Source organism: Carica papaya, chromosome 6 (assembly GCF_054855325.1).
Source record: "Carica papaya isolate Zhongbai chromosome 6, ASM5485532v1, whole genome shotgun sequence".
In the NCBI taxonomy this organism is placed as follows: Eukaryota; Viridiplantae; Streptophyta; class Magnoliopsida; order Brassicales; family Caricaceae; genus Carica; species Carica papaya.
The window spans coordinates 35,519,844-35,534,604 of NC_142314.1; the positions used below are offsets into that span (position 1 = coordinate 35,519,844).

At 32.8% G+C, this 14,761-nt stretch overlaps 2 protein-coding genes across 2 annotated transcripts; both read right to left on the bottom strand.

The window, feature by feature from the left end:
• Positions 1-4,545: 4,545 nt before the first annotated feature.
• On the bottom strand, positions 4,546-9,603 carry LOC110807363 (Methyltransferase family protein). The gene is made up of 7 exons (XM_088222968.1): positions 9,159-9,603; positions 8,371-8,480; positions 6,924-7,129; positions 6,727-6,818; positions 5,569-5,671; positions 5,262-5,404; positions 4,546-5,018 (listed from the first exon to the last, which is right to left on the bottom strand). Exons 1-7 carry the CDS (start codon positions 9,387-9,389, stop codon positions 4,920-4,922), a joined length of 984 nt encoding a protein of 327 aa, XP_088079094.1. The 5' UTR covers positions 9,390-9,603; the 3' UTR covers positions 4,546-4,919.
• Positions 9,604-9,824: 221 nt separating this feature from the next.
• EIN4 (Signal transduction histidine kinase, hybrid-type, ethylene sensor) lies at positions 9,825-14,061 on the bottom strand. Its single transcript, XM_022032479.2, has 2 exons — positions 11,529-14,061; positions 9,825-10,700 (listed from the first exon to the last, which is right to left on the bottom strand). Exons 1-2 carry the CDS (start codon positions 13,263-13,265, stop codon positions 10,161-10,163), a joined length of 2,277 nt encoding a protein of 758 aa, XP_021888171.1. The 5' UTR covers positions 13,266-14,061; the 3' UTR covers positions 9,825-10,160.
• Between the last annotated feature and the right edge of the window lie 700 nt (positions 14,062-14,761).

The window sequence follows — 14,761 nt, forward strand, 5'->3', positions numbered from 1 at the left end:
ATAATAACAACTTTATTAGTTACTAAATTTAGGAGTATTAATTAAAAATTAATACATAATAGAAATTATAATAACTCCTTTTTAGTAAGTCATAGTAAAAAAATTTCACTTTAATTATTGTTAATGATCTTCTCTCAGTACTAATAATCATTCACTGCTTTTTATTCATAACCAGTAACTTATAATTATCACACAAATTGTTACTACAGTATAGACTGTGGTAACTCTGATGTTTGGTTAATTCATATATATATATATATATATAATCTTAAATTCAGTTTACATTAATCAATTGTTCTTTCCACATGTTGCATGCATTCAGTTGGAGATTCATGTACAGACAAGTATGTAGGTATGTATGTGTATGCATGTATGTGTGTGTGTGTGTAAATATATATATATATATATATATATGTTAGAAGAAACCCCTATTCAATTGTCTGCTGCCATGAAGCATTTATAGTCAGCACAAGAGTTTTATGATTAGAAATATATATATATATATATATATGTTCTATAATAAAAGGGGGCCGGCCGGTATATATATATATACACATATGTGTACATATGTAGATGTATATTATTAAATAACTCACTTGTCAAAAAAAAAATTAATTAACTCAGAACACCATTACCAGCTTCATAGCTAGGATTGTATTCAGCGAACACCATGCACACTTGCTTATACATGAAATACAACATGCAACATGAGACAAAGACATGCCATCCAACATAAAATTCTCTCATATTTTTTAATCTTCAACAACGAAATCCGTAAAAATTACGAATAAATTGTAGTTACTGTCTTATGATTATAAAAAAATAACTAAATATTAAATGACGTTGAAGAAACTGTTTGAAGTATGAAATTTTAAATTAGAAAATTTAAAACCATAAGATGTTAAATTGAAATTTGCTAGAATTATAATTAATAATATATATATAGGTAGATAGATATATAAGTAAATTAAATTTTGAATACATTAGGTAAAGAAAAAGAGAGAGAGTTTGAAAATAAGCACGAGACTATAACAATAACTCCGAGATGGGTAAAGAAAAAAAAATAATTTAAATAAAACAAAACATTCAATACTTTTAAAGTATAAATCAATTTCATTCAATCATACATATTGAAGAAATCGAGTCATAATTAAAAATATTTTTTTTTTTAATTTTATGATCCGTTTATCTGTCTAACCGACCTACTTTTCTTTATCATATTAATCAAACAAAATAAAAGGATGGAGAGGGATTCGAACCCTCAATAATTCATTATTTGAAACTATATTGGTTTTCAAGATTCGAGCCATTAACCACTCAACCATCTCTCCGAAAAATGATTAGATACATTAACATAACTATATATATATATTTATTACTTAGTTTACTAAAAATCACAAGATTATAACATTAAGTAAAAAAAAATGGGTAAAGAAAAATGAAGATTAGATATATCAATATAATCATATATATATATATATATATATATACATGACTTTTAGCTCTAGCTATCTTTATCTAATGAAGGATATAAATAATCCCTCTAAAGAAAGATTGGGTTTTTTTTTTTTTTTCTTGACACAAAGGATCCTAGGGTTTCTGCAACATGAAGGACCCTCTTCACATGGATTCACATGCCATTGTTAATTAATGAACCCTAATTTATTATTATCACCCCTTGTTACTTGCAATACAACATTCTAATGCCAAAGCACCATTTCCAAGGGAGCCCATCCCATCCCATCTCCCCACTCCCCTTAAACCAATATAATATACACACGATTCCCCCTAATTAATCAACTAAACTTGTTAATTATGATTAATTAATTCAAATCATATATATATATTGTGAAAAAGAAGTATCAATTCAATTAATTATTTAAAATTATAACATAACCCAAATATCATATAGAAAGATATGTACACTTAATCTATGCTTTTAAGCCTTGACGATATATATATATATATATATATATGTAAGTGTATGATAATTAAGTGATTTAATTACTAATCTTTAATTAATATTTAATAATCTTACTAAGCACTAAAAGTCTATAGGGTGGGATTAAATTAGAATACTTTGAAAAAGAATCCGGACAATCAGCATTAAAGAAAATGTGGTCCACTCAAATTAAAGTCTACAATAAAATAAAATATTATTAATTAAATAATTTAATTTAATTTAATTTAATAAAACATTGATAATGGAGAATCATACATCAGCAATTGAAATTTGAGAGCATGTTCACTTTCCTATGTATTTTTTAAAAAGAAAAAAAAAATACTGTGTGATTCGTTAATTGAACTTTTTGTACGTACGAGGTTAAAACCCGTTGGATTTTACTAGGCTGACGTCATAATTGTGTGAATCACATGATGGGATGATCACGGACGTGAGTTCTTATCAACTTTATTGAGATTGGATTTAGAGGACTATTATTTTTTTTTATTATTTTAAAAAATTTATTTTATTCGTGAACAATGAGTTGTCGTTGGCCCGAATTAGTTGCTATTTGACCTAACGTGCATTCAAAAGGTTCCACATTCTTTAAATTTAGAATGCAAATTCAAAATTTTCACTCGCTAATGAGAATGCACCACATTCTACTTATGAAAACGATGTCTGTGTCTATATATATATATATATATATTGATACTCATACATATATAATATACATATCTTATTTATTAAACGAGACACTTATGTCAATCATGATACAATCTTCTAATAAATATAGATAAAAATATTTTATTTATCTCGAATTTATACAATTTTATAAAAAATAAATATATTAACTATCTAACTAATGAATGATTACTAAATGTATACATACATACATATACATATATATAGATATAGATATAGATACATACATAAACTCACATATGCATGCATGTTCCATTCTCATTAGAAAGAATTTGAGAGTTTCTCTCCTCCATGTGAAGCATGGCCAATAAACTTAATTTACATACATACATACATACATACATATATATGTGTGTGTGTGTGTACACCCAAATCTTGACCTTACTTTAAAAATTAATTCAAAATTTTGATTTGTTGAACAAAGTAAGACACACTTATCAGTAGATTAATTAACTATTTAGAATTCAACTTATATCATATTTAATGTATAAAGTATTTATGGCAATTATACATATTTACGTATATTAAAATATTTATAGTAAATTGGAACACACATGTACTTATGCTTATATATATATATATGTATCAATATAAATATTCAACAGTGCATATACATCTTGAAATTCTCCCAAACTATGACTTTAATTATTTGTTTATTAGAATTAATTATAATGTATACATCCTAGCTAGTCATATATATACATAATCCCATAATATCTCAATAGGTGAAGCTCAATCTTAAAGCATATTTCTTTATTATAAACTCTTATATATATAATATTTTGTGTGTGTGTATGTATATATATATATATATATGTATATGTAACTATTTTGCTTTTAATTTCAATTAATAGCTTATTATATACGTGCAATGATTTGGATTGAAAAAAGTACAAATTATAATATGAGAGAGATCCTTAAAGAGAATGGTATGTGGGTTATTATTATGTCAAGAGAATATAATACATACATACATACATACATATATATATATATGTATGTATACATATATTATATTTGACAAACCAAGATAAATATTAAATTTTTCCTATTAGAATTAATTTAATTCAATCTTGTTGACCTTAATTAATTAATTATTTTTTTTTTTGGAAAAGCCTAAGATAAATATTTAATATTCAATATCTAATATTTAATATTGCTTAGTTAATCACAAATCTAAACATAATCATTATTAATTAATCACTAATCTGAATGTGATTTAACGTTAATGTTGGTCTTATTTAAATTATAATTTCATAAATATGGATTAAAATACAATATAAATACACTAAACTTAAATTAATTTCAAGTTAATTTTATATCCAATTTAAATTGAATGCTATTGTCATTTTTTTTTTAAGAAAAAGTATTTGTAATGGAATAAAAATTTTAAGTTAAAAAAAATATATATATGTATATATATATATATATATATATATATATAATCATAATCATAATCATAACAATCAATGGATCCAGAGATACCAGTTATATAACATAAATATTCATTGAATCATAAAATTAATTTTCTTTTTTTTTTCCCTTTAATTTTTATGCACTTCATCATTATTTGGCCAAGGAACATTTAATCTTGTATCTTAGCTTACCTCCGACAATTATACTACTTCCCATTATATATATGTATATATATATATATACATACATGTATATGTGTATATGTATATACATGGATACAAGGGTAACCTGCTGAATCTCTAGGAATATATTGACCTGCCGGATTTTTGGGTATGACTTTTCTGAATCTCTAGGCACGGATGAAGATATCCAGGACTGGGTTAACATGCTGATTTTTCCCTGGTGTCCTGTTCATATTTGATCATATATACATCTTTGAACAATCATCTATATCTAAATACATATCATCACGAGCTTCATGATGAAGGAAAATGAAATGAATACTCTGATTATGCAGCCAGATAAACAATGTCATGTTCAAGGAATAATTTAAAAGATCACAGCAAGAACAAATCATCAAATGAGTGTCCATTAGCTTCTGGCAAAACTCGAAACTTCTTTTCTGGTGCAGCTCGATCTCACTGGAGGAAATATACAGAAAGAAGATGTTGAAAGGAACAGTCACCAAGAATCTCTAATTCATTCTGATAATTGGAAGCTTGACTTTGTTAGGCAAGCCGCATCTTAATATTGTAACAGTAAAATACGAGCTTGTCGAGAAAAATCTCCGGTAAGAAACCGAGAATCACATAAATCTTCCTCAACAGTACTTCAATGGCAAATTGACAGTAGTACTTCAAATGGGTTTTCGGAACTTCCCATGAACCCATACCCTTTCCATGTTCTTACCATTTCGGCGATTCAAAGACTTGACACAACAGTATTCAAGCTCAACCTGAAGGAGACAAAAACGATAATGAACAAGAAGCTGACATAGATCCTTCGAATTTCTTTCCTATAGACTAAGAAGAATTCTTTCAATTCCAAGAAATTCAGAGACAGCTGGATTGCAGCATGTAATAACACAGAAACAAAGGTTTTGTGCATAAATCCAAGTTATAGATATCCAACTTTCAATAATCTTAGATGCAAGGAAAGAAATCAAGATATAGGTTCGCATATAAATCCAAATTAGTACCTCAGTGAAGCCTGCACCAACAAAGAGACCCCTTACAGTATCCAGACTGAAGAAATAAGATCGCGTACCATCAGAGCGCATATATTCTCTGAACCCTAGTCTTTGGTCGGGTTTAAATCGAAGCATAGTCATATCATAAAGGCCTGAGTTTCGAACATCAGTAAGTAGTTCAGGTAGATGAGTTTTATTATATCCAAAAGTGCAAAATCAAGACAAGAACTCTGTCAAGTGAAATGCAAAACTTCTATATATTGAAACAAATAGCAAAAACTTGGACCCATAGATGTTTCTTTGGTTGGTCAAGTACCATAATCCCTGAATAAGACCAGACCACCAGGCTTTAAAACTGAAAAGCAATTTCTGATGGATGTCGGCATCTGTTGGACTGGTACAGCTGAGAGTGTGAATATCTGACATAGCAAACACAAGCAGAACCAAGCATTTACATGGCATGTTTGACAAGCAAAAAAAAAACTGAATGGAATGCAGATTCTCATAACTATTGTTTAAACCAAAGAATCATAAAGCATGCATCTTTAGGGATTCCTATCAAGCCATCTGGACTGATGAGATGCAAGAAGCATATGCCACATCTATTACAACTATTCAAACGTGAAAAGCCAATCTCTTTTATGATCAAATTCTACTGTCAATAGTTCCATGGTGCATAAGCTTTCACCAGAGTACAGAAGGAAAATATACTGGAGACAAGGAGATCAAAGAACTAAAAAGCATACTACAGTGTTCTACTAGGTTTCCCAGAAAACAGAAAGTTCTAGAAGTGAATGCTTCACTATATGTTGCAGTTTCCACTGAAGAAATTCATACAAAATGCTTTATTTGGATTGGAAAAATCATGATTAATGAAGCGTGGCTTGAGAATTTTATACTTGATTTCTCCATTAGTTACCTTTTCCTTATTCAAAATGTCAAAAAGCTCGTTCCAGAATATTTTGTTTTATTTGGAAATAAACTAAGTTGTATGTCGCCCACAAAACACTATTATTCATCAACAGATGTCCCAAGAACGGATCCACAAAGAAATGAATCATTGAGCCAAAGCTAGTCCATGGATGTGGATTAGAAAGTGAGATCATTTGGCCTATCATTTGTCTTTAGTAATTAGAGATTTAAAATTTTTATACAACTTATACTTCTTTGTGGAACTTCTATCCTATCAGATCCACCATTATAACACATGTGACTACATGCTTCTTGGATTTTGAATATCAAGCTGGTTAGACATCAAGGTTGTTGCCCAAAAAACTTGAGTTTCCATTCTCTCAGATGTTAGTATTCAAACAAGAATATAAATTTAGGATCACATGCTTCTATGCACAATCAAACATCGGTATAGTAACTAGAACAAAAGGAACATGCAGATATATCATTTTTCCATATTTTAAGATAAAATTGCATGGTTCCTTCATCTATTAACTGATTTTAGCACAAGAAAGATGCGTACCAAAGTGATAAAATCCACCCCGCCAACGCAACAACTGCTTTCTTTCAATGAAAAATTATCATGTGAAAGCATTCTCCCATTCTCCTCAACATCTGAAATTTGAAACTATTGGAAATTTAATATGTAATTTTATACAAGGCTAATCATTGTCCATAACAAATAACAGAGAAGAGAAGGAAGTTGAAACAGTTAACAACCTGAAAAGCAACTCTGCTGCTTTCGTGAAGACGTTTCTTGACAAGGATTGCATGCCAACCACTTTGGGAATCCAGTTGTGGAAAAATCACAACAAAATGTGCGGAAACAATCTGAAATCAAGTGAGCTGCACGAATGGACTCTTCAGTCCTCTCAAGAGCCTCAGTGCTACAGTCGCAAGCATATATCACCATATTCTTGTTCCCACTATAATGCAAGAGTGTGTTCCATGATCATTAGAAATTCATCATAGTTTACCTTCATTAGCAAATAAAGAATTACTAACATTAGCTAGTATATTTTTAGTGTACTGTCTAGGAGATTGTAAGGCCGTCCCTAACAAGCTCTAAACCAAACTTCATCATAGTTTATAAAGGGGAGAAATCAGCCTTAGTTGACCCACAACCCAATCATAAATATGGGACTGTATCAAATTAGTGGCAAAGCAAGAGAACATGGGTGACTTAGAACCTTTTAGATAGCAGTTCACGAGCTTCCGACATATATACCAGGATGATAGGAACAAGGGTTGCCTAAAGAAAGTGGGATCATGCAGCACCTGGAGGAAAAACAAAGGTAGCTCACCAAAAAGCTAGAGTCCTTACCAAGAAACTCTCCGGTACTAAACAGTAGAGATCACTGGCACCAGAATGGAGTGTTCTTCAGTGTAAGTAGAAGGCAAGATTGGGGAAAAAAGAGATCAGATGGTCAAGGTACATTTTGAAGTACTTTGAACTAGATTTTTCTCATTTTGATGGTACTGCAGACCTTCTTAGTTGACTCAACCACATGAGCCAATTTATAAACATCAACAGACATCTAAGGACAAGAAAGTCGGGCTCTCCTCATTCCACCTTGAAGGGGATGCCTGATTTTAGTTCCTCAAGCTAGAATGGGACTGGCCAGGCATGTCATGGGAAGTCTTCAATCAGCAAATATGTAACAACAAATTGAGAGATCTCCTTTTTTAGGAGGAAAGAAAAAGAAATATCACTAAGGGTTGGTATACACAATATATTTCACAAAAGGGTTGGCATACACAAAAAGTCAGAAACTAAAGCGCCAATAAGCTTCCCCAAATTCCGATAATCCAACCCATAAAGGGATAAGGGTAATATCCAGGAAAGCCTACCTGTTGCTTTCCAATACATGTAACATCTTGCATTTAATAAATCATGAGCACATAATATCTACAAAAAACTTTAGGTTACCTATCTCTATGAGATCATAGGATTTCTAACTAGTCCTAAATCACACATCATTATAAGTCATAAAGGGAGAAAATCAGCAAAGGAAGCAGGACACTTGATTCAAGATTTCAGTCTTAGTCAACCCATAACCTAATAACAAGCATCATCATTCATAGTTAAAAAATATTGATGAAATCAACTAAACTTATAAAAAGAGAACCATAACAAAAAAAAAAAAATCTAAGAGCTTGCAGTTACCGAAGTATAGGAAGCACAGAACTCCCATTACCACATCCAACCTCCAAAAGCTTCGGGTATTCTCCACAAGCAACCAGTTCTGGGAATTCTTTCAATAAATACCTTCTCTCCTGCATCCATGGATTGTGACTTAAAGAATGCATAACAAAAGAAATGAAACAGGTTGGCATATTCAGTATATCCTTAAGATTCAGAATGCTATGCAAACATATTAAATCCACCCAAAAGTCCTAAACTTAAAAGGCTGAAATCAAAAAGCAATATATAGCTCGGTAAACAAATGCATTCAGGTCCCAATCAAAACTTCTAAAAGGGATTGATTGTCTCTATCATCTATTCAACCTCCCAAAGAGATGATAAAAATTTGAGTTTAATTCATATCAATTTTAAGTTATCTCAACACCAATTTGACAGCCTTATCATACTGGTTATACATAAACTATATACTAATTTGAACATCAAATATTTCCCCAAAAATCGTAATCATGCTCAGTTGCACCTTACTCTTAATTTTGCCATAAACCAAGATGCAAATTTTTAAACTTTAGTTCCAGCTTCACTGACCATTTATATACATTCTGGAATCAATTCTATCATCATTCATATTGTTTATCCACTCTCCAGTAAGAATCCCCAATAACTAACAATTACTTTCCTAGAATCACAGCCTTCAACGACCAACCCACAAGCATATCAGCATTAAAGAAGTAAAAATTTACTTTTGAGTCTTGAATTATACACCTTATATGAATACGAAATACTTATGTATATGTATATGAAGATGAGACCTTGAAGAATTTTCCCGACGAATGGCGAGTGTGAAACGTCTGCCATGCTTCTGAATCTTCTGTAAGAAGATCTTGCACTTTTTTCTGACGCGCTTCTGGTTTGAGTTGATGGTGTTGTGAAGACTGAAAAGGGAGAATATGGTAGTGGAGAGAGGGATCGCTTTCTATTCGATTCTTCAAGTCTTCCCATCGAAAGTCGCTTGAGTGGTACTCTTGTGCTGATACTTCCATCGTATCTTTCTGTTTCTCTTATGCGGCTTTTTCTGGTTAAGGTGGGTCGGAAGATAAAACAAATAGAAAAAGAATATTGGAATTTGTTTGGTTATCAGACAGAAAAAAAAAAGAGAGAAATTTTATTTTTATAATGAGATTACAAAATTCTTTTCATCCCACTTGAATTTGATCAAGATGATTTTTTTTCAATTCCATTTTGAATTTGAAAAATCATTCCAAGCAATATAAGGTCAAACTGTTGGCACAAAAGAATTTTTCAATTTTTTGAGTTAATTAGGATTAGATTTGCATAGTAATTGAAAGCAGCTTTTTCATACTTTAGATCAAACTCTTTTATATGTGGATATATATTTCTCTTTTCATATTTTTTATATTTGCTCTTCTGCAATATATCATGCATGATTAAAATCTCAAAATGCTCTCCGAAAAGGATACCAAGCAAAATAAGGGGAATTTCTTATTCTGTTCTTCTGGTTTCAAAGACCTGAATTACAATATCAATTTTGTGTTCTGTGAATATTACATTATATTAACCCATGGTAGCTGATACCATGCTTTCTCCAATAAACAAGTAGCCTGATAAAATGATGTAACCCATTACATGAAACTCTTAGATTCAACATGATCATGGTTAGCATCATTTGTTTAGGAAATCACATGAGAAATTGGAGTGTGAATTTGCTACTTTCTTCAAATCTTGGATCTCAGAATGAAACCCAAAAAGGCTTTTAATAGAATCAATGCCAGATCATTTTCATGACTTCAGCCTCACACTCCACCTGCCTGTTGCAGAACTCTCCGAAGTTCATCTGCCATTGTTTGTAAGAGAACAGGTTTCCGAATCACTCCATTCATGCCAATATGCAGGCATCTCTCCCATATATGATCCTCTGCACTGGCTGTGAGGGCTATGATCACCGGCCAGGTGTGACTATGGAACTTCCGAATTCTCATTGCCACTTCAAATCCGTCCATTTCCGGCATTTGAAGATCCAATATCACAATTCTGAAAGTATTTTCCGCATTGCTCAAAGCACTAAGGCATTCAAATCCAGATGAAACAGCAGTTACTACGCACCCTAGCTTCTCTAGCAGTTTTTTTGTAACAGTCCTGTTTACATCATCATCATCAGCTAGTATAGCTCGAATGCCTCTAAATTTGGAGTACGATCTTGGTTGCTCCAAGGAACTCCCAGAAGCAAATATGGCTCTTTCAAAGGATGGTTGGATCCGAAACCTGAGAACAAGTGCAATGCTTTGAGCTACACCAATGGAGTTTGAGGATACCCAGATATTACCATGCATCATCTGCAGAAACAATCAGGCGAATTTTTAACAGATCGAAGTCTAGTAGACCCATTAACATTAAACCAGATGTACATCATAATACACTCTTTTTGCATTTATAAGATCGTCACAAATCAACATTGCGGAAAAGGAAAGGTTTGGATGGTGTCTTAGAGCAAAAGAGCAGATCTTTAAAGAAAAGAAGAGTATGATATTAAATGAAAGACTATTAAAAGTCATGGGTAAGGTTTTGTTATACTTTTCTATTGTCTTATATTCAATATATTTGTTGCAAGAAACATAAGGGTTACTGATATTATGATAGAAGTTACTAGACTATATAAAATTTTCAATATCGATAAAGATCTTCAAATCTCTCATAAAAAAAGTGCCAAAAATCTAACCAGCAATTTAACAAATGGATGAAATCCTTAAATTAGTTAAGGACCCTTACAACCCTGATAAAATTCCTAGCTTTTACGAAGCATAGCAGTCTACCCTTATCTGCTGGATTGACAATAGGAAGGAAACCTCACAGAGATGTATTAAAGATTTTATGTTTACACCATCAAGCAGTAGTAAGTCAACCAAAAACCCATTGTGAAAAAAATCAGAATAAAACACCTTAACATGTCGCAATCTATGGCAGGACAGTTCATGGAAGAGAAAGTTCTATCTCCTAATTATGCTCCCAGTTGAGATGCTAACAACAGAAATGTTATAATGTAGACACAATAATAAAGTGGATGATAAAAAATCCGATTTGCTAGCAACAACTAGAAAGCAACAGAAAATACAAGCAAATATACATATATATATATATACAGACAAAACACTGGGAGAGCTCACCTGCACAAGCTTTTTGCACATGCCAAAGCTAAGTCCCTCCTCAATTTGATTGCTCCTGTGCCTCCTGGCAGAGGAATGTTGATTTATGATTGAATCTTCTGACACAGAATTTCTCTCCATGATCTCAAATTCAAACTTTACGCAAACATAGTTATCTGGCAAAGATGATCTCCACATTCCTAATGTTCTGTCAATTTTTTCTTCACTACCACTCTCTAAGACTACCCGAAAGAGCAAAGTTCCTTTCTGATAGGCATCCAAGAGATATCCAACCATATGCAAAATCAATTGAAATGCCCTCGTCTCATCACCTATCACTTGATCAGGCAAAGTGCTTTGAACATCAATTTCAAAACCGAAGCCTCTATATACACATAAGCATTTAGCAAGGCAAGAAGCCTCCTTGATCATAGAATGCAGCCGAAAGCTTCTTATCTCCATTGCGAACTTTCCATTATTTTTCACTGAAATATCCATTCCATCATTTATCAATGCCGACAGCACACTGCTGGTCTTTACCAGTGTGTCAACAATGATCTTTTGATCACCACTAATGTTCTCATCTTGAAACATTGAAAGCAGGCCTAAAATAGAATGCATAGGCCTCCTCATTCCATGACTCATCACCTTTTGAAAGGAGTTCCTAGCCTGGCTTGCCATCATCGCATTCTTTTTTGCTTGCTGCAAAGCATGGTTTTGCTCACTCAGTTTTTCTCTCATCAGCTGAGATTCTTCAAGAACCGCGGCATGCGATAAAGCCACAGCTACCTGGTCAGCAACCACTTCCACGATTTCCAATTCATGATAACTCCAGACCCTAGAATTTGCACCAGGAAGAACCAAGACCAGTATAGCATAACAAGTATCAACAAACTCTGGTGTCCCTCCTTTGAAGTTAGAAGCCTGGAGCATTGGCATTCGAATTGCTGCCACAGCACCTGACTCATCAGACCCACCCCCACCCCCACTTGCAATCCCAAGGGCTGAATCTGGTCTCAGAATCCTCACCCCCCTGCTTTCTCTTATCTCCAACACATCAGGATCATTAATTTTGATAGAAAACCGAAAACTCTTAGAAGAACTTGGCTTCAACTCATGAGTGAGGTTCATCTCCATCATATTCTCACTTGGCATCCACACTGCACAATTCTGCAAATCTAGTGTCTTAGAAAGCTCAACCAGAGTGGTGTACAATATGTTATGTTTATCAAGTGACTTCCTGATTTGCCGCGTTAACATCCTAACGTGCAAACTCGTTTCCTTCTGCTTCTTCATCATTCCTACCTCTTGGCCCAATTCCAACACATTTTGCTTCAAGAACAGCTCTCTTACCTTCCACTTAAGAAGGAGAGGTATCAAAGTCAAAAGAGTTATGGCAGTTGCACATGAAACAAGGGCTGTGAGAAATTTGGCAATGGTGAGGGATAGCATTAACTGGAATGAATGGGGGCCATAGTAAGTCCATATATTGAGCAAATGTGTTAATCCACAAAGGACTATAAATGCTACAAACTGAAGAAGCACCCATTTGAATGGAAAATTTGAGCAGCTAACAAAGAAAAGAATCTCAAGGGGGATTGAAAAATAGGCTACAGCAATAAGTGCATCACTCACTCTTTGGCAGTATAAAATGCGATGTATACTCCAAAAGCCTTCATCATCACATGTGCAATCATTGCCAGAAACTGAGACAACAAGCTGAAACACCAATAATACAAGAGCTATAGCTCTTAACATTGCAGCCAAAACAAGTACTAGTTCAATCCATCAATGTAAAACACTAATCTCTCAAACCCCAAACAAGCGGAATATGTTTAGATATACGTATGTACCTAATCCAAGAATTGGAAGATCTACAACACAACCAAGTTCTTTCGAGCTTTAAAGGAGAGGATCCCATGCTAGATTTGAAGATCTAAGATACCCATCAGCCAGAATCTCACACAATTCAATATGCTTTCTTTAAAACACTCCTCTGCAAAATATCTCTTACTTCTTCACCTATTCTACCTTGATTCTTATTACCCACGGAGGATAATCAACCAAAACATAAGCTTTATTGCCAAAAAAAAAAAAAAAAAAAGAAGAAGCAAACCAGAACCTTAAAACAGTCGAACTCTATATTAAAAAAAGAAAACAGAGAACATACACACCTCCTGCTTCTCGCAGAAAAAGGAAGAAACTTTCCAATCTAAATCAACAGAAAATGATTACCCCTTTACCAAATTTTCCTAGAAATAATTAGCTATTAACAAGTTAAGTAATCTGAAGCTTAAAAATCAGCAATAAAGAAGTGAAAAAGGGAACCAAAAAAAGAAAACTTTTAAGGTAATAGAGAGGAAGAGAGAAAAGGGTAATGGAAATCTAAAAGCAGAGAGTTCTTTTTCATGATATTAACAGATTTGCCACCATCCCCATCCCCCCTGTGACCCTGTCCTCTCTCTCTCTCTCTATCTCTGTTTTGCTTGCAAGAAGAAATATTGACAAAAACAATACTTCCACGACAACGCTCTGTGCCTGAAAGATGTTGAATAGTAGCACCCACTTAAATATCAATATTTATTATTAAAAATACATAAATATATATATCTATATATAATTCAAGTATATATATATATATATTTATATATATAATACAAGTAGAAGAAATTTAAAAAATAATAATAAATAAAAAGAACTTTTTGAGTTTAAAGAAGCGTGGGCCCCACAGAAGGGCCCATGATAGGAGGGTGAAGCGAATCGAGACGCTCTCTTTCAAACCGGAGTAAAACTCAACCTTTGCAGTGTGCTCACTGCTCACGTTAGCAACGACCATCTCCAAAACATGCAACCCCTCATCTCAAACGTCAATCATAAAATGATAAACAATTTTTTTTTTCCATTGTTTAATTATACCTGCTGCTATATATATATATATATATATATTTGTATACTGGTCTAGTCTTCTCTGCTCTCTGTTACTATCCAATCAAACATGAAATTTTGAAATTTTTGACCGTTATAAACATCAAATAAATTATAAGATCCCATCACCATCAAATTGTGTGTATAGCAGTGAAGTGGAGTTGACATGGCATTTTTTTATCCTTACACATTGACTGTTGACCCCTTCCCCCCTTCTCCCCCCCTGGACAGACGGGTTGAAGAAGAAACCTGCACATCACGTTCCGTATATAAATATCATTCATTGTTTTCGACCATAAATACACACGTATATATATATATATATCATT

Bases quoted from the DNA above. Each gene is read 5' to 3' on its own strand.
- LOC110807363 (XM_088222968.1), bottom strand. From the start codon at position 9,389: ATGGAAGTATCAGCACAAGAGTACCACTCAAGCGACTTTCGATGGGAA. The intron at 7,130-8,370 runs GTAACTGCAAGC...CTTGCATTATAG, and splicing joins TCTGTGCTTCCTATACTTCG to TGGGAACAAGAATATGGTGA. The intron at 6,819-6,923 runs GTTGTTAACTGT...TTCAAATTTCAG, and splicing joins GCAGCAGAGTTGCTTTTCAG to ATGTTGAGGAGAATGGGAGA.
- EIN4 (XM_022032479.2), bottom strand. From the start codon at position 13,265: ATGTTAAGAGCTATAGCTCTTGTATTATTGGTGTTTCAGCTTGTTGTC. The intron at 10,701-11,528 runs GTGAGCTCTCCC...TTGTTTCTGCAG, and splicing joins TGTGCAAAAAGCTTGTGCAG to ATGATGCATGGTAATATCTG.